This window comes from Chinchilla lanigera, unplaced genomic scaffold (genome assembly GCF_000276665.1).
Source record: "Chinchilla lanigera isolate Chin_1 unplaced genomic scaffold, ChiLan1.0 scaffold00075, whole genome shotgun sequence".
NCBI classification, from domain to species: Eukaryota; Metazoa; Chordata; class Mammalia; order Rodentia; family Chinchillidae; genus Chinchilla; species Chinchilla lanigera.
The window spans coordinates 11,454,053-11,476,475 of NW_004955476.1; the positions used below are offsets into that span (position 1 = coordinate 11,454,053).

At 49.8% G+C, this 22,423-nt stretch overlaps 1 protein-coding gene across 2 annotated transcripts in view; it reads right to left on the reverse strand.

Annotated features, from left to right (window-relative positions):
* Window positions 1–22,423, reverse strand: part of Phrf1 (PHD and ring finger domains 1) — a 30,699-nt gene that overhangs the window by 7,859 nt on the left and 417 nt on the right. For both annotated transcript variants that reach the window (XM_005401832.2, XM_005401833.2), the window contains exons 2-9: window positions 19,454–19,569; window positions 15,120–15,242; window positions 11,149–11,354; window positions 7,518–7,601; window positions 5,731–5,852; window positions 2,173–2,270; window positions 1,732–1,907; window positions 754–883 (exon numbers count right to left, since the gene is read on the reverse strand). In XM_005401832.2, coding sequence (XP_005401889.1) covers window positions 754–883; window positions 1,732–1,907; window positions 2,173–2,270; window positions 5,731–5,852; window positions 7,518–7,601; window positions 11,149–11,354; window positions 15,120–15,242; window positions 19,454–19,547 — 1,033 coding nt within the window. In that variant the 5' untranslated portion in view covers window positions 19,548–19,569. The remainder of the gene's footprint in view (window positions 1–753; window positions 884–1,731; window positions 1,908–2,172; window positions 2,271–5,730; window positions 5,853–7,517; window positions 7,602–11,148; window positions 11,355–15,119; window positions 15,243–19,453; window positions 19,570–22,423) is intronic.

Genomic DNA, 22,423 nt, shown 5'->3' on the forward strand with positions numbered 1-22,423 from the left:
GGCCATTCACACGTTGCTAATGCCCACAGGAAATGGCACCAGGACCTGGAGGATACCTGGTTCCCTATTCTCAGGTTAAGTGTACTTTCACCTGGCACTCAACCTCCCCACTCCTCACCACCGGTCGCTCACGGCAGCTTTACTGCGGAGCTCCAACTGGAAACAACCCTGACGCCCACCAGCAGGCACAAGGTCCACAGACTGGCACATTTGTACGCTGGACTCTTCCTCAGCAACAGAGACACCAAGCAGACACAGGTGACTACACGGACTCCAAGGGTACCACACACCTTCAGACACTGTGACATCAGCACTACACTACGGAAAGCAACAACGATGGCATCAGGCTACCAGCCTCTCTGCCAGGTCAGTCACCCTGCTGTGGGGTGGGGGCTCCAGGACACCCTCAGAATACCAAGACCCAACTCTTCCAGGCCCTTGTATGAAATGGTACCCTTGTATATTCTACATACACCCTCTGTGTGCTTCCAACACAGAACACAGCGCAGAGGCTGTGTGAATGCTGTTACTGTGAGGTTTAAAAACCAGTGACAGGAAAAGTTTATGCACTGATCCAGTTTTCCCCCAATATTCTCAATCTGTGGTTGTATGAAGCCGCAGATGTGATCTCATGAATATGGAGGACAACTATAGTTCTGGCTGAGAAAATTAGGTTTCCAGGAAGAAGCAGAGATGACCACAGGTAGGGATTTCAGGGCAGAGCCCCGGCGGGGACACAGTGCCTGCCCCTACCTGTCTTCCTTTTCCGTCGGGCGGGGGTCCGAGGTGTCAGTGGACGCTGGTATACAGCCGTGCTCAGACCAGTTGCTACCGCTTCAATGGTTTCATCCAACAGGGAGGACATCAGGTACCTTGGCACGTGCTGCACAGGTAGGAGCAGAAAGGGTAGGCAGGTAACAAAACAAACAGGTGACCATGTCTCCATGGCAGAGACCCTGCACAGACTCATGCATGGAGCCCTGAACAGGGTCCACCAAGATCAACAGAATCTGCCCCGCAGGCTCTTCTGCAGAGCCCAGGGCCAGCAGGGCCACGAAAACAGTGGTTCCCAACTGAGCTAGACAAGTGGGTGGCAAACTGAGTCAGTGGGCAGGTCCTGAGGAGCACAGATTTCAGCTGAGGGGTAGGAAGGAGACAGATGGGAGCTGGTGGAACCAGAGAAGCGGGTGGATAGGACAGAGGAGAATTGACTTGAGAGGGATAAGAACTAGCTACCCACAGACATGGTAGACACTGGGGAAGCAGAGAGGAGACAGACGGGGCTTTATGGGCATCCATGGGGCAGGCCGTTTCCCCACCCACATGGAACTCAGCTGCTCTGGCACCATGCTGTCCACAGACAGACCTGACGTAGAGAAGGTGCTGCCACCCTACCCAGCAAAGTCCACAGAGAGCAAGCACCTAACACAGAGGACCCGGGGTGTAAGTGCGGAAGGACATTCAGCACACCTGGGGTGAGGAACCAGCATGGGCCCGGTGTAAGTATGTGCGTGGTGTATACGCAGGGTGGGGGCCTCCAGATTCACCCTCTGTTTCCCATATACCTGGACCAGGGCCCCAGTGGTGCCTCACGCTGGCCCACAATGAGGCACCGTTCCCTCCAGGGTTGGCTGCACACAGCCTTGTACCATGACACGCTGACCACACCCTCCCAACCAAGTCTAGACTGGAGACCAAGCTGAGCAGGACAGGCCTGGCAATGCCACCCACCTGGACCCTCCTGGCTGTGGAGATCCGGTTCCGGTTCACTGTCGCCCTCACTCTCTCACTCTGCCTTGTCCTGGCGATGGCCCGGATTCGGCCTATGCGTGGCCGCAGCCTGCTGGTGGTGGGCACTACATCGGCCAAAAGCAGGGAGACCTCCTCCTCACTCACCGGGGCCACATCTTGGAAAGAAACACCCGTATCATGGTTCACCTGGGGCCACCCAGGCACACCAGGCCAGGTGACAGGACTGACTTCTCCCAAGAACTTCTCCAGGCCTTGTAGACTGGCACCCCCAGATCCATGGTCCCACCACAGCCTGGCAATGCTGAGTCTCCGCAACTCCCCCACAAGAGCACAAATGAGTCCCAGAGGGCCCCCACCACTGGCCCTGCTCCCTGTCCTCCTCCAGGACCCCACCTACGGATGAGACAGGACAGGCATTACCAGCAGCAGAGCCAGAGCCCGGCGTAGCACATTGCGGACAGAACCATTCATCCACAGGCACCTCCTGGAGCGGGGGATCCAGACACTCCATGTGGTACCTGCAGGAAAGAGGGCACGCTGTCTGTCCCAGCCCTGGCCCTGGGCTTCACCAGTAGGCAAGTTAGCACCTACGCTCGCTTGGGTCTGCACCATGCCTGTGAGGGACTAACTGTGCCACTTGGGATATGACGAGTACACGTTTTAGTTGCTGTCCACAGCTACCAGTGCAGAACTTCCTCCCCAAAGACTCTGACCTTCCCTGCTGGCCCTTGGGGACAATGAGGACTCTGTTGCCACTGGGATCTCCCCTCTGTCCAGCCTCATTGCCACATGCTTCCATGGCTCAATCAATCCTGCCTGTGCAAGGGACTCCGAGTGTTTCTGGACAGCTGAGTGTGCAGGGGTCAGAGGGGACTGTCCAGAGAGGGCACAGAGGTACTCACCCTCCCCACACCCCCCACGGCCTCTCCTTGTGGTAAACATAAATGCTTCCCTCAGTTCTGGTTGCTGCTCCAGCAAGGCAACTGAATCCCTCGAGGGCGTGTGGGAGTGACACACAGCCCAGATAGCCAGCTGCTCACTCAGTGTAGGTGACAACTGAACCCCACTTGGGGGTCTGACAGCACCTTGCCAGGCAAGCAGACTTGATGGACTACAGGACCAGAGCTGAGGCAGGATCCCCACATCTGGAGTCAGAACACCATAATTTCCCAAGCCTCTCCCCAGGGTGATAGCATCCAGAGGTGGGGTGGAGCTGGTAGACCGTGCAGCATAGCCAGCCCAGAATACACACTTTTAACTTGGTCTACAATCTTTTTTGGTTTTTCTGAGACAGGATTTCACTATACACTTCAGGCTGGCCTCAAACTCACAGCAATCCTCCTCCCTCACCTCCCGAGTGCTGGGATTACAGGCGTGCACCACCACGCCCAGCTCGGTTTGCAATCTTAAAAACACTCCGGCCAGGCGTGGTGGTGCACACTTGTAATCCCAGCACTAGGGAAGCTAAGGCAGGAGGATCGTTGCAAGTTTGAGACCCGCCTGGGCTACAAAGTGAGCTCAAGGCCAGCCTGAACTGCATATCGAGACCCTGTCTGAAAAAGACACACACACACAAAAAAAAGACAAAACAAAACAAATCCCACCCTGATGCCACTTGAATGGTCGAGCAATTTTAGTCTTCTGACTTGAACATCTTAGTTATAAGAAAATTTAGCTAACTGCAAATATTCCCAGTGTGCCAGTATATATAAATGTAAGAGTACTGTGTTTAGTGGCCATATATTTGGTCTTTTTGAGACAGGGTCTCACTGTATGGTGCAGGCTGCCCTAGAACTCACTTTATATCCCATGCTTTGAACTCATAGTTATTCTCTTGCTTCAGCCTCCTGAATGCTGGGATTACAGCCATGTGCCACCACACCTGGCAATTAGTTTTAATGTTTTAGATCCATCAGAATTTTTATGTACTTGAGTTCTTTTATCTAGTGACTAATTCAAGCACATAAAATCAAGTCAATTTACAAATGAACTTTACAATACAAAGTTTTAATACAACTGTAAAACTCTCCAGAGACTGCTAGAAGTTTACTGGAGCTGGTTGTGTGGCACACGCCTGTGATCCTAGCTGCTCAGAAGACCTGGGCAGGAGAAGCAAGTGAAAGGCCAGCAGCCTAGGCAATTCTGAGACCCTGTCTCAAACAAAATAAAAATCTGTAGGGATATAGCTCATTGCTCATGGAGCTCAATACCCACTAACACACACACAGACATACACACTCTACTAGAATAAGTAAATGACTGGGGGAGCCACAACAGCAGGAAGAGCTATCTCAGATGTGAACAGTGCTAAGCCCCTGCCCCTAGCCTCTGTCTCCATTGAATCGCCTTTTTGAACTTTCTACTTATACTCACAGTAGCAACTGGCAATCCATTCACTAAGCGGTGTGCCAGCGTGGTAGACTACGCTAGGACCTCTTAGTACTTGTACCCTCCAAACAGTCATCAACAAAAGCAGCACACACCACAGCCAGATGCAGTGGCTCATTCGTGCCTGTGCTCTCTGTTGCTCTTGAAGCTGAGGCAGGAGGATTGCTTGAGCCCAGGAGTTCAAGGCAGCCTGGGTAGCACAGCAAGACCCCTTCTCAAAATAAAAAAGGCTGGATGTGCCTGTAATCCCTGCTACTTGAAAGGCTGAGGCAGGAAGGTCCAAACTGAGGCAACCTGACTAATACAATGAAACAGAAAACAAAGGAAGAGCCAGGGATATAGCTCAGAGGCACAGCATCTGCCTAGCAAGTTTGAGGTCCTAAGTTTGACTGCTGGTACCAAAAAGTAACCCCAAAAAACAAAACAAAAAACCCACCTACATATCAAAGTGAGCACATGCTCTGAGCAATATGCAGTGAACACACATAAAGGATCCTAAGGAGGTAAACATCTATGGGGTTGAGGTATTCAACAAACTGTGACCACACGTCGGTTCCAGCTGAGCCTGGTGAGTAGGGAGACAGACAGGATGGTGACGGGTGGAGGACACTGCAGAGGCCGAGTGCCAGAGCCCGAGGAAGCTCACAAGATGAACAGGCCTTGTGTAGTGAGTACCACCCAATGGGAGGTGAGGGTGCGGAAGTTGACAAGGGTGGGCAAGTGTAGAGGAGAATGAAAGGTCGGGTGTGTGTGCACAATTCTGGGGGGATACAGGCTCCTGACCAAACCCTGAGACTCCCAGCTCCACCAAAGAGCACTGCAGGCCCTTGTCTCCATATTCCTTCAACACCCGCTAAGCACATCCCAGGGGAAGGTCCCCATTACCCTCTCACCATGCTATCACACAGAAAAACTCATGGTTTTTTTTTTTTGGTCTTTTTGAGACAGGGTCTCACTATGCAGCTCAGGTTGGCCTTGAGCTCACTTTGTGGCCCAGGCTGGTCTCCAACTCCCAACAATCCTTCTGCCTCAGCCTCCCAAGTGCTGAGATTACAGGTGTGTGCCACCATGCTCAGCACTAGAAAAAACCTTCACATCAATGCCCAAAGCCTCAGCAGGAGACAAGGAGTCTACTAAAACCCAAAAGATCGATGGGGACTCTAGCCAGAGCCTGCCAGCACAGAGCAGGGTCCCTGATCCTCTGGAGTGCCAGGCCCACGAAAGGCATCTAGAAGCAACCTGGGGTCATGTAGGAGTCAGAAACCTAAGGGATGAAGGTGGTCAGGACAGCGCGGCCACGGAGCTCCTCCCACAGGGCTCCCAACCTACACACCTCTTTCAGGAGGCCCCCAGACCATCTCTGCTGCGGGGGTACATTACAGTCACCCATGTGAGCCTCAGCATGATTTTAGGGAAAGGCAGAGGTGGAGATAGCAGGAGCATGGACAGCCTGCAGCAGCTGCTGTCTACAGAACTCGACGCAGCTGTTGGGGCAGGCGAGCTCAGTGCTCAATACAAGAAGCCAGGTCAGACTGGGGCAACTCTGGCACCCCTACCCTGTGCCCCTCAGACAGGCCCCACCACCCTTACCCTGCATCACAGCCATCGCAGAGGAGGAGCCGGTCCTCACGGTCACTCCTGCCGCACACCTCACAGAAGGTGGGGTCCTCCTCCTCTTCCTCCTCACAGGCTCTAGTGTTCTCCACTGGCATCTGAAGACAGAACTGCTGGTCACACTCCAGATAGACCCTGAAACCCAGGGGGCCAGCTGGTAGCAGTGTGCAGCTATCCCAGAGCCATTTACTGGCCTGCAATCTACCCAGGCTGCATGGACTTGGAGTCCTTACAAGACACGCACACAATCCTTCACACTCTCTCAACCTCAAAACAGGTAAGCAGAGAGCAAGCTGAACACACAAAGAGACATGGACGGAGAGAGGCACAGAGTGGAAAACAGGGGCAGAGTTAAACAGCACTGCTCAGAGCTCAGAGGCTGGGCAGGAGCACAGTGCAGCAGTGGACACCCACCTAGCCTGTGGAAGGCCCTGGGCTCCACCCCCAGGCACTACACACACACTGCTCAGAAACCAGTAACAACTAAGCAAACACTTGTTCTGGTGCACAGCTTCATCAGGGGTCAGCAGCCAAGCATGGAGAGCACACCTTCGCTCCAGTCGACAGGGCATGCAAGGGCTATGACACACTTGCTCTGAAAGGGGAAACCCATGCCCTGCCCATCTCCCTATTAGGCTCTGGGCCCCATCTCCCTATTAGGCCTATTAGGCCCTTACTCTCGCAGGCTCATCAGCCCATAGCCCAGCTTGCAAACAGCCTTTGCTCAGGCGGAGGCAGCCTATACCTTGGCCCACTGGGTCCTACACCAGCTCCAACAGCACTAGCTTGAGAAGTCTAACTGCAGATATCTGTCAACATGTCCCTGAGCCTGAGCTGTCCAGGCAGAGGACCAAGTGCAGAGATAGTGGCAGGCATGCTTGAGCCAGCAAGAGGAAGTGGCCTCTAAGAGGCCAAACCTAAGAGGTTAGTGCAGGAGGATGCTCATGCCCCAGAGAAATCTGTACACAAAGGAGCTAAACTCTCCCCTGAACATATATGTGGCTTCTTACACTCTATAAACTAAAAAAAGTAGGTGTGGGACACAACTGTAATCCCACCTACTCAGAGGCTGTGGCAGGCCAGGGATATAGCTCAGCGGTGCAGCACTGCCTAGCAAGCACAAGGTCCTGAGTTCAATTCCCACTACCAACGAAAAACAAAAAATGAACAAAAATACAGTATCAAAGGCTGAGACAGAGGATTACAAATCCAAGCCCAGCACCATCAATTTAGTGAGACCCTGTCTTAAAACTGAAAACTGAAAAAAAGGGGTGGTAGGGGCTGGGGATGTGGTTCAGCAGCAGAGCACGTGCCCAGCATATATCCCTAGATTCAACTACAAGCACTGCAATAACAAAAAGCATACACAATGGAGAAGCAAAGAAGCAAGTCAACTGAGGAAAACACTGTCCTGTTCACCCAAGAGAACACAAGCCAGCATTTTGGGAAACCTGGCCGGGGGGAAAGGCTTCCTCTAGGCCCTCACCCTTCTGCTGACAACAGGAAGCTCTTCCAGAGGAGGGTGTGGCAGTTGAGGCTTAGGAACCCCCACCATCCTGGCCACTGCCCCCACCCACAGCCCACAGCCCACTGCCCAGACAAGAAGCTCCAGCCCCAGCTCCATGCTCATAGCCACAAAGGGCACATCAGTCCATTTCCAAAGACATCTAATCACCACCCACTCATTTCGGGAGAGCAAATCACCTTCTAAAAGCATGCTCTTGCCTCAGTTAGGGACACAAAGGGGCAGCATCTACACTTACCTTCTTTAAGATTTTACCACCAAACTGAGCTCGAATACAAATACAGTTAAATATCGTTCGATCAACTGGACAGGAGTTTGCATTCTGTAAGAAATAAAATTATATCAAGTTCCTGTGTCAAAAAAATTATATTCCAATCACTTTCACTACCAATAACATCTTCAAAATAAAAAATTCACTTAGATATTAAAAGTTCCTTTTACACTACTGAGTGTCCCTGTGCCTGGCCTGGTGCTACACGCTAGGGACAAAGCAGCGACGGAAACACAAACACCTGCCCCAAGGGCTGTGCAGGGAGGGAGAAAGGGAATAAGGGAGGCTATGGGCAGGACCATTCACACATAGGGCTTTGTACATGGGATGTAGGGAGAGCCAGCATTTTAGCTGGGACAGCATATGGTTATCCCTGTGAACCTCTGTTCAAATTGTTGGCTATGTGCCAGGCGTGGTGGTGCATACTTGTAATCCCAGCATTCAGGAGGCTGCAGTAGGAAGACTGCTGTGAGTTCAAAGCCAGCCTGGGCTACACAGTGAGTTCAAGGTCAGCCTGAGCTCCATAACAATACCTAGTCTCAAAAAACAAAACAAACAAAAACAAAAACAAAAAACCCCTCAGAGCCGGGCATGGTGGCGCACGCCTGTAATCCCAGCACTCGGGAGGCTAAGGCAGGAGGATCACTGTGAGTTCAAGACCAGCCTGGGCTACAAAGTAAGCTCAAGGCCAACCTGAACTGCATAGCAAGACCCTGTCTCAAAAAGACCAAAAAAACAAAAACAAAAACAACAAAACAAAAACAAAACAAAAACAAAAAAAACCCCCCAAAAAACAAAAAAACCTAAAACCTCAGCTTTCCCAAGATGAGGTGCTATCTGGAAGGTCTTCAGTATTTGTTTTCATAGCATGGACACTGATCAGACTCCTGCAGCAATTATTTTTCTTTTCATGGCCTTTACTGAAAGAGACCATACACAATACAACACACTAAAACTTAGCTGTACATCTTGGTGGTTCTGATGCACGCTCATCCCATGGAGCTGGCACCCTGCTATCCCCTCCACTCTCCTGTGTCCCGAGGGCCTGTGTCCTGTATTTCTTACAGATGGAGTCACACTGCACACTGGGCACTGAGCTCTGCCCTCCTTCCCACTAAGCAGGTGGCCTAGGCCTGTGGTCCACACCACTGGGTGTATCTCTGGATGCAGCCATGTTCGCTAGGAGTCTGAGTCTGAGGCTCTGCCCAGTCCACTCATCCAGTGGAGTGGGTGTGCCACAGTGCCTCCTGGGGGGTCAGTTTCCCCAAGACCATGCTGCTAAGCCCCTCACATTCACCTCTATCCCAGATCTTTGCTGACCCTTTAGGAGCCCCCTCTACTCTCCAGGAGTTCCAGAGTGTCCCTTTCCATTTCTGCATTCCTCCAGGAGTGTGTGTGGTAAGCCCAGGGCCCTGGTTCTCAGAGAGCCCCACCCTCCCCAGCAGCAGAGCCACCCTGTACCACAGCATGTCCCAACCTCCTTTGGATACCCTGTGTACTCCCTGGGTCTGGGTTTTATTCTGAACTAATCCAAGTTTGGTCACTATAGTTTTATAGATCTCAGTACCCAACAGGTAACCTCTCCTTTCTATTTTTTGGTACCAGGAACCTAACTCACAACCTGCACTTGCCAGGCAGGTGCTGGGCCCTGAACTATATCCCTAGCCCTTCTCCCTCCTTCAAAGCAATCTTTGCAGTGCTTGTTTTCTTATTGTCCTATCATGTGAATTCCAGGGTCTGTCAAGTGTTGTGAGGTGCATCCTGCAGGGACTGTGGCCCACATCACTGGCCATCCCTCCTACATACCTCCTTCCAGCATAGGCCTTTCTACACTTCAGTGTGCAACTGTTTCAGAAAACTTGTCTTATGCATCATTTTATGGTTTGAATCCCATTTTTATCTTTATTAACCCTGTGCCCAGCAATCCTGCTAAAAGCAGTTCAACACTTCCTTTTACTTGCAAACACTACCTAGAAATACACTCTCCTGTCCAATCCTTACATCTTTTTTCTTCTGTTCTCTAGTAATTACCAAACACGCAATGTAGGAGACCAGATAGCAAGATTAAAGTCTAACTGGCCTCCTCTGTGAGCACTAAGAAGAAAAGTGGTATACAAGCGTGTCATGCTTGCAGGTTCCAGGGAAAAGTTTGCACAACTGAGATCCTGCTGCTTATCTGGACATGTACCACGGTTAAGGGAAGGCAGATGGACGCTGTGTTACTCCAATTGCTTGTACCCGTGTGTGAGTAAATAAAGGCAGAGTGTGCCTGTCACCCAAGGCTCTTTGTCAAAGGGAGACATTTTAGCCTCATTCTGTCTCCTTTTCAACCTGGTCTCTCAGTCGGATACAAAGCTCACAGACTGGATCCTATAGATGGCACCCAAACAGGGACCCCCGGGGCTAGGGATTTAGCTCAGCGGCACAGCGCCTGCCTGGCAAGCACAAGGTCGTGAGTTTGATTCCCGGTACCGGAAGAAAATAAACAGGGACCCCGCACTCAGGGACCAGAGAAAGTCCAGACCAAAAAAGGAACGTGGGACCTGCAGCATAGGCCAGTCAGTTTGGCTTGCTACAAGGAGATACTCAGCAGGAGCCGTGGTGGTGCACACCTGTAATCCCAGCACTCGGGAGGCTAAGGCAGGAGGATCCTTGTGAGTTTGAGACCAGCCTTGGCTACAAAGTGAGCTGAAGGCCCGTCTGAACTCCATAGTGAGAACTTGTCTCAAAAAAAAAAAAGAGATATGCAGCAAACACTTTTTTTTTTTTTTTTAAAACAGGGTCTCATCATGCAGTTTAGGCTAGCCTTGAACGCACTATGTAGCCCAGTCTAGCCTCAAACTTGCAGCAATCCTCCTGCCTCAGCCTCCCCAGTATTAGGATTATAGGCATTTGCCATCATACGTGACGAAACACAATTTTCTATCTTCTATTTAAATGAAGGCTTTGACAAAAACCTAACCCTGAATCTAATCAGGGTTAACCCACCAGGAACACAGTCCAGAGTCAGAGATGCTCAAATGACAGCTAGTGTGCCACCTTTGGCACATACATGGCTGCATGGAAGCACGAGCGAAGTCTACACTCTGCACAGAGACATCCCTGAGCTCCCTGGGACACGGGTGAAGAGAGGAGGGTGCCAGAGGGTGTGGCAGCTGACCATGCTGCCATTAAGGGAAAGATGAGGTGAGAGGAGAGAGGCAGAGTCCTCACCGCCACATGTGCACTACTCTACTTCTTTGAAATCTTTCCAGTGGTTCTACGCGTGTGACAGAAGCCCATCTTCTGAAGGCTCACTGTGGGTCTGTAATGCCCGCGTGTGTCTCCTCTGCTGTGAGCTGCTGAGCTGCACCCACAGCCCACTGTGTCTGTGAGGATGTGGTGTCAAGCAGCACCTACCCCGTCAGGCAGACCAGTCACACAGGTCTGACTGCACACACAGGGGTTTGTGATGCTTGTCCGCTGTTCAGGCTTGGCAAGTCGTTCTCTCCTTGCCCCTCTTCCACCAACTCCTCACTCACAGGGAATCTCAGACAGACCAAGCCCAGGGCACAGGCCGTGCCGGGACGTCCCTGTGTCTGGGGATGGGCCAACTCACCCTGGACCACTCGACAATGCAGTCCAGGCAGAAGAAGTGGGCACAGGTCTCTGGCGTGCCCACAGCCTGGTCTCTGAACACATTGAGACAAATCGGGCAGCTCTCTGCATCTTCATCCGAAGTGAGTACACTGCCAGCTTCCAGCCTCCCCAGAGGGTCCTCAGGTGCCTCTGAAGTTTGTACTTCATCTTCAGAATCTTCAGAACCTGAGGAAAGTGTTACAGCTTTAGTGTAAGGCAGGACTGGCTGTGTGAAAGGGAGCACTGGCCATGAGCAGGCCTCTGTTCAGAGTTCTGGCTCCTTGCGGGACCTACCTCCCAGGCCACTGATATGGCCAGGTCCTGAGAGCTTTCCCCTACTTAACAGCAGTCTCTGGGCTAAGGAGACCCCAGGGCCCAGCACTGCTACATGTGGAGTGTGCTCCTCAGGACAGCAGCCCTGCACAGCCACAGGGGTCTCTAACACTTCTTTGTGACAACCAATCACCTGCTTCAGGGATGCAAATTCTTAACTGGGCCACTGGCTACAACAGATATAGGTAATTTCTTTTTGTAGTACATTTTTATTAGTACCGATTAACTTTATAAAATATTAGAATTCCATTTTCACACATGCCTATGGCATGTTTTGATCCCATCCATCCTTCTAACTCCTTACACCTCTCCTCCTATGTGCACTCCTTCCCTCTTGTGTAACAATAGTCTCCCTTCTATTTTCAGGTCATCTTTTAAAAAACAAAGGTTACACACATTATGGAGATATGGGCAACTTCTGGGAAGTTTGGCTGGGGTCTGGCCAGCAGAGGAATGAGATGTTTTCAAGTGGACACAGCATCAGCAAACACGTTCATCATCCTTTCTTCCTGTACTCCTCAACACAGATACAAAGGATCTAAGTTTTGCGGACCAGGGAAGCAGGATTTTACTGCACTCCACCCTGCAGGAGGCGCAGTGGCAGTGCTGGATGACCTTCTGAAGGTCCTGCTGCTACCTGCAAAGGGCATCAGTCATCCCTGCTACACAATCCTACCAGGTGACTCTTTCAAAGCAAAATTTCTCCAGTGGCATGCAGAGAGCGAAGTCAGAGAGACACGTCCTGCCAGGATGGACAGCCAACTAGAGCTGAGGTGGCCCTACTGACACTGCTGGAAAACAGGCTCCAGTCTCTCAGCCAAGGATCCTAAACGGGCGGAGCTTAGATGAGGACTTGGCCCAAGGAAGTACAGCCTGGCCAACAACTTGAAGCCACCTGGTGAGACCTTGAGCAGGACCCAGCTGACCTGTCCTCAGGCTCCAGCCCCTGAAACAGTAGGGTGGTAAACATGCTATTCCATGCTGCTGGGTTTGAGGTGACTGGAAAAAATTCCAAGATAAATCCAGAGCCCTGAAGATGCCAAGGAGGAGGTCAAATGGCAACTCATTGCACCTTCCTGCCTGGCTGTCATGGTTGATACATTGCGTCAACTTGGGGAGTCTAGAGGTTTGGCTAAGTGACTCAACAGGAAGCCAGGGTGCTTACTTTGTATACATCCTGAGCCTGTGGAAGAGGAGGGCATGGAAATTATGTGAGAGCCACATGCCCCTTAGGTGGTGGTAGCCTATTTACAAAGCAAGGCAGGGAAAGAAGCTGCTTGCGGCCATTCCTCCCTTTTTGCTCTGGCTGTTCTGCCGTTCCGCTGCCGTTTCCCCCTTTGCTCTTGTTGCTTTGTTATCTTCTGCCTCAGAGCCAGCCAATTATGTACTGAAACCTCCACAAACTGTAAGCTAAATAAACCTTTCCTTGCTTAATTTTGGACGTTGGGTATTTTGTCTCAGCAATGAGAGAAAAGTAACCAAGACACTGGCTAAGGAAGGGTCTGTACAGTACAGGAGACACTAGGTGACCTGATTCTTTCTATAGAAGCTAGAAGGAAGACCAGCAACCCAGGTCACCTGTGCTCCATGCAGTGCTGTGGGCACAGGGAAATCCATTCAGTATTAGAAGGACAAGGACCCTGAGCAGAGTGGAGGTGGCAGATGAAGACAGGTGAGTAAGGTCTAAGCAGGTGCCCTACTCTAGCCTGGGTAAGTGAGGTCCACACCTACGAAGGCATGACCTGGGCTGGCACCAGCAGGGCAGCCTGTGGAAGCCAAGGGCAGAGTTCCTTTGAAGGGCAGGTCACATACAGCGACCACTCTGAAAAGAGACCGAACAGAGTACCGGACACAAAGAACGCACAGAGAAGTACCTCCGGCTGCCCATGGCTGCAGACCTGGTGGGAGAAGGGAGAGCACTCATGGAGAGAGCTGAGGACCCACTCAAATTGGGGACACAGCAGCAAACACAGTACAGCACATGGCCTCTGGGAGAAGACACCAGGGCAAAAAAAGCAGAGCAGCCCTCTGAGAAACTCCTCTCCAACTTTTGCTACATCTCAACCAGCTGCTGAGGCACTGGCACTGGAGGAACCAGGTACAGAGAGCTACCAGTGCCTTCCCACCTCCTTCCTCCTGTACCTGGCTGGGACTCTGTGCCACCTGTCCCTCAAGAACACTCCACTCAGCTGGGCATGGTGGCGTACGTCTGTAATCCCAGCACTCAGGAGGCTGAGGCAGGAGGATCGTTGCAAGTTTGAGACCAGCCTGGGCTACAAAGTGAGCTCAAGGACAGCCTGAACTGCATAACAAGACCCTGTCTCAAAAAGACAAAAAAAAAAAAAAACACTCCATCCTGATGCTGTGCCCATCATTACCTGGCCAACACATTCTTCAGGCTGTGGCCCAGATATCCTCTTCTCTGAAAGTTTCCCCTTACCTCCAGAGCCCTGAGCCCCTCTCTGCTGATATCTGAGGCCCCTGACATCTCTCACCATGCATCCTGACTGCTGTTACACAACAGATGAGCTCTAGGACAGGAGGACCCTGGCTAAACAGGCTCCACCTTGACTCCAGCACTCAGAGTTGGCATCCAACAGGCCCTCACAACGTCTGAGAATGGAAAGAGGGAGTGACTTGACAGCACCCCTCATGTCTCCCCTTAGCCCTGTCAGCGCCAGCACATGTGCCAAGACCTGCTGCAACAGGACAATGGGGGACAAGGCAATAGAAGCCACATCAGTGACCTTGAACCCAGGACAGACTCAAAACCTAAACCCTGCAAGTAGAGGTGGATAACACGCCAAGCTGTCAGGTTATACTGGCCCATGCAATGCCTGCCAAGGCCAGTTTTCTGTGAGCAATGTCCGAAACATAAAGGTTACCCTTGGGGGACATTCTAACACTGACATCCACAGGCCACAGGAGATGCTCAGGAGCATGATTTCTTGGCCCAAGGACCATGTCAGAGGAAGTTAGTGGGAGCTGACCTAGACAGGAAGGCGGCTGCTATCGGGCCAGGTCAGGGGAAACTGCCTGAGTACCCTACAGCCCTGGGTGGCCATGAATAGGTAGAAAGCACCCCAGTGAACCAGAGCAGACTGCCCTTTCCAGCACTGCTCCCTGAAGGAGTTTATAGGCACAAATCTCAACCAGACTGAAAGCTGGGAATTTCCTAATAAAGCCAAACAGTGCTCATCACTCTCTCAATTCTGGACAGAGTAAGCAGAGGCACAGCCACAGACGGACCTGCCAACATGCTCTGTTTCTGGGCCAGCTATATCTGGCTACACAACTGTCGGCAGATTGCCTGCCCAGCACCTGAACGCCACACGGGTAGGTCAGGGGCTCGCAAGACCTCTCCTTATCAAAACAAAAATTCAAGGCTGGTCACCTCCTAGTCCCAGCTACTCCATGTTCTTAGACATTTCTGTTTTCTCTTCCCACAGGAGACCTATGGAATTGTGTCGAATGTGACAGAGGTGAGCCACTGTACTAGTGCAGTCATAACAGAAGACAGCAGCCAGGATGTGGCCAGCATGCAGAGGACTCTCCCTAAAGGATAGTCAGGAGGCTGTGAAGATCCAACACAGCCACACACTACTCAGGAAATCTTACCAGATCTGTCTTCTGGGTCTTCCTCCTCAGATGACCCTTCCTCATCCTCTCTGTCTGTCTCCTCTCCATGCTCACTGCCCGTGTCTTCCTCAGAGTCTCCGCTTTGACCATCGCTGCTTTCTTCTAAACCACCAGTGATAAAAGCACAGGCCTCAGGGATAGTATCACAACTAAGGCCCTTGCCAAAGGGCTACCACACTGCCCAGGGCTGGTAAGATGGGGCTGAAGGGAAAAGTGGAGAGCTTTAAATCTGCTTTTGTGTTGCCTGCATTAAAAATAAGACAGGCCGGGGCTGGGGATTTAGTTCAGAGGCAAAGTGACTGCCTGGCAAGCACAAGGTCGTGAGTTCGATTCCAGGTACCAGTGAAAAACAAAAAACAAAAAACAAACAACAACAAAAAAACCCACAACAAAACAAACAAAAAATAAGACAGGCCAGGTGTGGTGGCGCACCCCTGTAATCCCAGCACTTGGGAGGCTGAGGCAGGAGGATCACTGTGAGTTCGAGGCCTGCCTGGGCTACAAAATGAGTTCAAGGCCAGCCTCAGCTGCATAGTGAAACCCTGTCTCAAAAAGGCAAAAAAATATATAAATAAATAAATAAAATAAAAATAATACAAAAGGCCATGCAGAGTAGCAGGCACTACCTGGGAGACTGAGTGGGCAAGACTGTTTGAATTCGGGATCATAAGGCCAGTACGGACAACACAGCAAGATCTCATCTCAAGTATTACCCTGATACCAAAACCAGAGAGGGACCCAACTAAGAAAGAGAATTACAGGCCAATCTCCCTAATGAATATAGATGCAAAAATCCTCAATGAGATACTGGCAAACAGAATGCAGCAAACCATCAAGAACATTACACACCATGACCAAGTAGGATTCATCCTAGGGATGCACCAACACATGTAAATCAATAAATGTAATACACCATATTAACAGAGCCAAGGACAAAAACTGTATGACCATCTCAGTAAGTGCAGAAAAATCTTTTGACCAAATCCAGTCCCATTCATGATAAAAACCCTACAGAAAATTGGACTAGATGGTCTTTATCTCAATCTGATAAAAGCCAACTATGACAAACCAACAGCCAACATCTACCAAATGGACAAAAACTGAAAGCTTTCACTCTAAAATCAGGAACAAGACAAGGATATCCACTGTATCCACCCATGTTCAACATAACTCTGATAACTTTAGCTAGAGCAATTAAACAAGAGAAAAAAATAAAAGGAATAAGGATGGGACAAGAAAAAGTTAAACTATCATTATTTGTAGATGATACAATACACTATATAGAAGACCCCAAAAACTCCACTAAAAAACTGCTAGACTTGGGGCTGGGGATATAGCTCAGCGGCACAAGTGCCTGCCTGGCAAACACAAGATCCTGAGTTCAATTCTCCGTACCTAAAAAAAGAAAAAAAAAAAAAAAAGAAAGTAATAAAAAAACTGCTAGACTTAATAAACAAATTCAGTAGCATACAAAGTCAACACTCAAAGATCAATAGCCTTCCTGTATATGAATAACAAACTAATCAAGAGAGAAATTAGGGAAACAACACTTTTCACAATAGCAACCAAAAAAAAAAAAAAAGAGAAAGAAATACTTAGGAATCAATCTAACACAGTAAAACATCTACACACTGAAAATTACATTACTCTGAGGAGATTGAAGCAGATACCAGAAAATGCCAAAATATCCTTTGCTCTTGGGTAGAAACAACCAATATAGTGAAAACGGTCGTACTTCCAAAACTGTTACACAGATTTAATGCAATTCTGATCAAAATTCCAACAGCATATCTCACAGAATAGAGAAAACAATCCTAAAATTCACTTGGAACTAGAAGAAACCTACAGCAGCAAAGGCAATTCTTGGTAACAAAGGCAAGGCAATGGGCATCGCAATCCCTGACTTAAAATTATACTACAGCCTCGCTGGGCGTGGTGGCACACGCCTGTAATCCCAGCACTTGGGAGGCTGAGGCAGGAGCATCGTTTAGAGCTCAAGACCAGCCTGAGCTACAAAGTGAGCTCAAGGACAGCCTGAAGTGCAGAGTGAGACCCTGTCTCAAACAGACCAAAAAAAACCAAAACCAAAACAAAACAAAACTATAAAGCTACACAATAAAAACAGCACGGTACTGGCAAAAAAAAAAACAGACCAGAAGATCAATGGAACAGATTAAAAGATACAGAAACAACTCCAGACATACTCAGCCACATTACTTTTGACAAAGGTGCCAAACTCATTCACTGGAAGACAGCCAGCCTCTTTAATAAATGGTGCTGGAAAAACTGGCTCTGCACATGCCAAAGATTAATACTGAACTCATATCTTTCACCATACACTAAACTAAACTCAAATGGATCAAAGATCTAAATATTAAAACAGAAATATTAAATCTTCTGGAAGATACAATAGGTAAAACTCTTGAAGACACTGGTGAAGGCAAAGACTTCATGAATAAAACCCGATCACACAGGAACTATCACAAAGAATCAATAACCTGGATCTCATCTTATTAAAAAGCTTTTGCACAGGAAGAGAAACCATAGAGTGAAGAGACAACCCACAATATGGGAAAAAAAGTTTGGCAGCTGTTCCTCAGACAAAGGATTACTGTCAAGAACATATAAAGAACTAAAAAAAAAAAAAAAATCACATCTCCCAAATTTAAAGACCCAATCCAAAAATGGGCATCTGAGATGAATATACACTTCCCAGATAGAGAAATACAAACAGCAAATAAATATATGAAAAAATGTTCACTATCACTGGTCATTTGAGAAATGCAAATTAAAACAACACTGAGATTCCATCTCACCCCAAAAAGAATGGCTATCATCAAATCAACCAGTAACAAATGCTGGAGGGGCTGTGAAGAAAAAGTAATCCTTCTCCACTCTGCAGAAGTATAAACTGGCACAAACACAGTGGAAATCAGTGTAGAGATTCCTCAAAAAACTAGGATTGGAGGTCCCTTTGCCCAAGCTATTCCCATTCTGGGTGTCTCTCCAGAAAAATTACTCCTCAGCCATAAAAAAGGATAAACTGGAAGCTTTTATACATAAATGGATGCAACTCAAGACCATATTCATCAGTGAAATAAATCACACGTGCATGTGTAAACATCGTATTGTCTCCCTAGTGTGAGAAGCTGAAAGAGTAATTAAGATCCAAAATGTAGGGGGCTGGGGATGTGGTTCAGTGGTTTAAAAAAAAAAAAAAAGATCCAAAATGTACAATAGAAGGGGCTGGGGATTTAGCTCAGCAGCACAGTGCCTGCCTGGCAAGCGCAACATCGTGAGTTCGATTCCTGGTACCAGAAAAAAAAAAAGGAAAAAACCACAAAACAAAACAAAATGTACAATAGATAGTATACCATGGGAAGAAACTGTCCAAAAGGAAAAAGAACCTGGGATGGGGGAAAAAAGAAGAGAAGGGCTGGGGATATAGCTCAGTGGCATAAGTGCTTGCCTGGCAAGCCTGAGGTCATGCGTTCAATTCCTAGTACCGGAAAAAAACCAAAAACCAAAAACCAAAAAAAAAAAAAAAAAAAGGATATACACACAATAATTAAGATCATTATGCTACTAATTTCCCTTTGTTTATGGAAAAGAAAGGCTTAGGGCTGGGGATTTAGCTCAGCGGCACAGCGCCTGCCTGGGAAGCGCAAGGTCGTGAGTTCGATTCCCCGTACCGGAAAACAAAACAAAACTAAACTAAAAATAAATGAATAAAAATTACTGAAAAGAAAGGTTTGCACTAATGTTTGGACAATTAAGTGTCAGTATCTTGCACTATGAGTAATTAATTTAAAGATAACAATATGCAATGTATTAACCATTGTTACCCTCCTGTTATCTTGTTTTGAAACTGTTTTACTTTTTCTTTAAAATTAAAAAAAAACTGGGGGCTGGGGATATAGCTCACTGGCATAAGCGCCTGCCTGGCAAGCGCAAAGTTTTGAGTTTGATTCCCAGTACCACCAAAAAAAAAATAAAAACAACCTGGGGATATAGCTCAGTGGCATAAGCTCCTACCTCGCAAGTATGAGGTCATAAGTTCAATTCCTGGTACCAAAAAAATTTTTTTTTAAATTTTAAAAAAAGATTTCATCTCAAAATAACAAAAAAAATCAAAAGACAAAGGGAACAAATGTACTATACATCTATGACTTAAAACCAAAGAGTAATTTTTTTGAAAGGTTGAAAGCTGAAAATTGAAATGCAGACCATCTCTCAAGGGTGGCCAGTGGCCTGCAGAAAACACAAGGTGCCCTTGCTCCTTCCAGGGGCCCTCCCAGTGCTGGGCAGCTCACCAGAACTGCTGACCAGGTCTGCAGGGCCAACTCGGGGGCATCCATCTGGCCCTGGGCTTTGGTCCACGAGCTTGTTCAGGTTGTCATCATCCATTGCTGCACATTGGAGTTCAGCACTGAAAGAGAACAGAGCCAGGTAATTCCCAAACTGTACTGAGTTGCAGGTCCCCTGAAAGAATGACTCACTCCCACATCACATCCTGGTGCCATGAACATTTCTGCACAGAAGAGGCCAAGCTGTGAGACAACACACGAAGTGCAATGTCAACCATACAGAGAAACACATCCATAGAGCCACACACAAAGCGAGATCCCAGCTCCTGATAACTAGTGTTGCTTTTGTGCAAGGCTTCTGAGGAACACACTCCAGGGATGAACAAAAAGAACTCATCTTGACAGGCATGGTGGTGCATGCCTGTAATCTCAGCACTCAGGAGGCCGAGACAGGAGGACTGCAATGAGTTTCAGGCCAGCCTGGACTATACAGTGAATTCAAGACCAGTTTGAACTACACAGTGAGATCCTATCTCAAAAAAACAAAACAAAAAAACTCATTCTAAGCTGAGGCAGAGAAGTGTTTCTCAACTGAAGACTGGCCACCAGAAGGGCCCAGGCTGACCACTCTCAGGAGCCTGTGAGGCGCAGCTGAGGCTCCTGGGGCCCTGTCTATCACCTGCCTCTGGAGTCCCACGACGCCCAGACTGGGCAACAGAGGGGCAGACACTGGGCTGAGCCTCTCCTGACTTGTCAGTGGGACCTGCCACGGCCACCCTAAGGACAACATGGGCCATCTGTACCAACAGCCTCAGAATGCTGTTCCACTGGACCCTCCTTTGATTACTCTTGGGCCAGACTCAGTGCTGTTACCTTCTTTTCAGGTAGCCTGTGGAGGAAGCACCTCTCATGAGGAACTAATCCAGGAATTTGTTAAGATAATTTTCCAAGAACACCCTTCTCTGATGGGGCCAGGGACAGCCCCACGGGGGGTGGGCGGCAAGGCACCTCAGACCCCCAGATTCTGGCTGATGTCTCCTCAATACTGAGGGTATGTTAACTTGAGGAAATTGCCAATGGCAGTACACTGCTGCTACCTGGAAATAAACCAAGAAGTACTTTTAGCCAATCACAAACTTTTCCTCTATCTGCTGCTCTAAGATTAAGATAACTGGCCACAAATCCAGACTCAGTGAAGAGCCTGTACTCTGCTGTTTGGTGAACTCACTTGGCAGCAAGTCCGGGCCACAAACCCCTGCGGGAAATACCAACTCTGGAAGGAAGTACAGGACAGAGTGCCACAGCCCATCCAGAAAGGGGCATCTTTCTTGTGGGGCACACTGAAATGAGACCCAGCCACAGCCACAGCTCTGATAAGAGAACCTGTACTCTCTGGCCAGAGCTGTGGTCCTCCCCCGAGGGATGCCATCTGGGACTCCTGCTCCCCAGGGCCTACCCTGCCACAACTTGTGCAGTACAAGGGGGACAGTCTCATACATACAGGGATGCACCAGGAACCAGGAAATGTAACTGCTAAGAACACCTAGGAGGTGACAGGGCAAAGCTAGGGTGGTTTGGGGGTCTGATGCCCAAGGGCAAATCCTCACTGTGACGGTGTGTTTCACAAACACACGAAATATGAACACACAACCCCTGGCTTCTCCCTTGACAGATGCACTGTGATACAGGGCCACAGAAAAAGCAGCATAAGGCCTGCTCAGATGCCAGCTGAGGCCTGCATCTGGGTTAAATCCTGAGGGCCCTGTATACTTGCACACTGCAGGCAAGGGACACCCCCAAAGGCCCTGCAGCACCCCACCAGAGCAGTGAATAGTTAAACTGAGCCACTCCCCTCCCCAAACCATCACACAACACAACCCCAGCAGCAACTGGCCAGAGAGGAAGAAGAGACTAGGCAACTGCCAGAGGTACTTCCAGGGCAGCAGCAGGAACGAGACCACAACCTGGCAGTCCCAGCCTCCTCTACACCACAAGGACCCCCAGCCTACAACTTCCTGGTCCCGCCAGCAGCCACAGCTTAGGCACCCTTCTACCTCTGCACACCTCACATACCCCAGCCAGGCAGCCCTTCCTTCTGCCGGCTGCCGGCTGCCGGCTGCCGGCTGCCCTGAGCAGTGCAAACTGGAGGAGGGTGGGGTGTCACGGCTCTCCTGCTCAGCCTCCAGGTTTTCGGAAGTTAAGGGAGAAAAGAAAGAAAACCAGAAAGGCTATTTGACTCTTCAAATTCAGGGGAAGCTGAGCGTTGTGGTGCAGGCCTGTAACCCCAGCACTTGGGAGGCTGAGCTAGGAGGATCGCTGTGACTTTGAGGCCAGCATGAACTACATGGTGAGACCCTGTCACAAAAAAACAAAACAACAAATTCAGGGGAAGCAATGCACTTGCAAGGAAACTCAAGGGCCTCCGGGGTGTAGCAGCCGAATGTGTGGGAGAAGGGACAGCTTTCTCCATTCTTCACCTGCCTACGAGACACAGCGAAGCCTCACAACTGTAAACAGACATGGAAGTCAACACCGGTGTCCACCAAGGTCCCACTGCCGTGGCCTCGACACCAAGCCACAGTGTTGCTGAGAGGGTCACGGCTCCTGCACTGGGAAAAGCCGGGCACTAAAAGGTGTGGATGCTTCATGCCACACGGCAGGGTCCGCACGCAGCCCGGCCCGGTCACGAGCGGCCACTTCGTGGCTCCCCGGACAGATGAGCGCTCCGTGCTGCAGAGACAAGGGCAGCTCATGGTGACGCCGTAGCACGGCCTCCCCGGAGAGGACGGCAGAGGACGGGGGAAGCCGGGCCAGCCCGCCGCCCGGGGGCCCAGTGGAGCCTCTCGACCTCTCCGGCGCCCCTGCTCCCGATCGCCGCGCGGACGCCAAGCTCGAGAGAGGAACGCGCGCCGCGCCCCCAGCCCCGGTGGCTGCACAAGCGCGGGCCAGGGGCTGGGACGAGGGACGAGGCCGCGG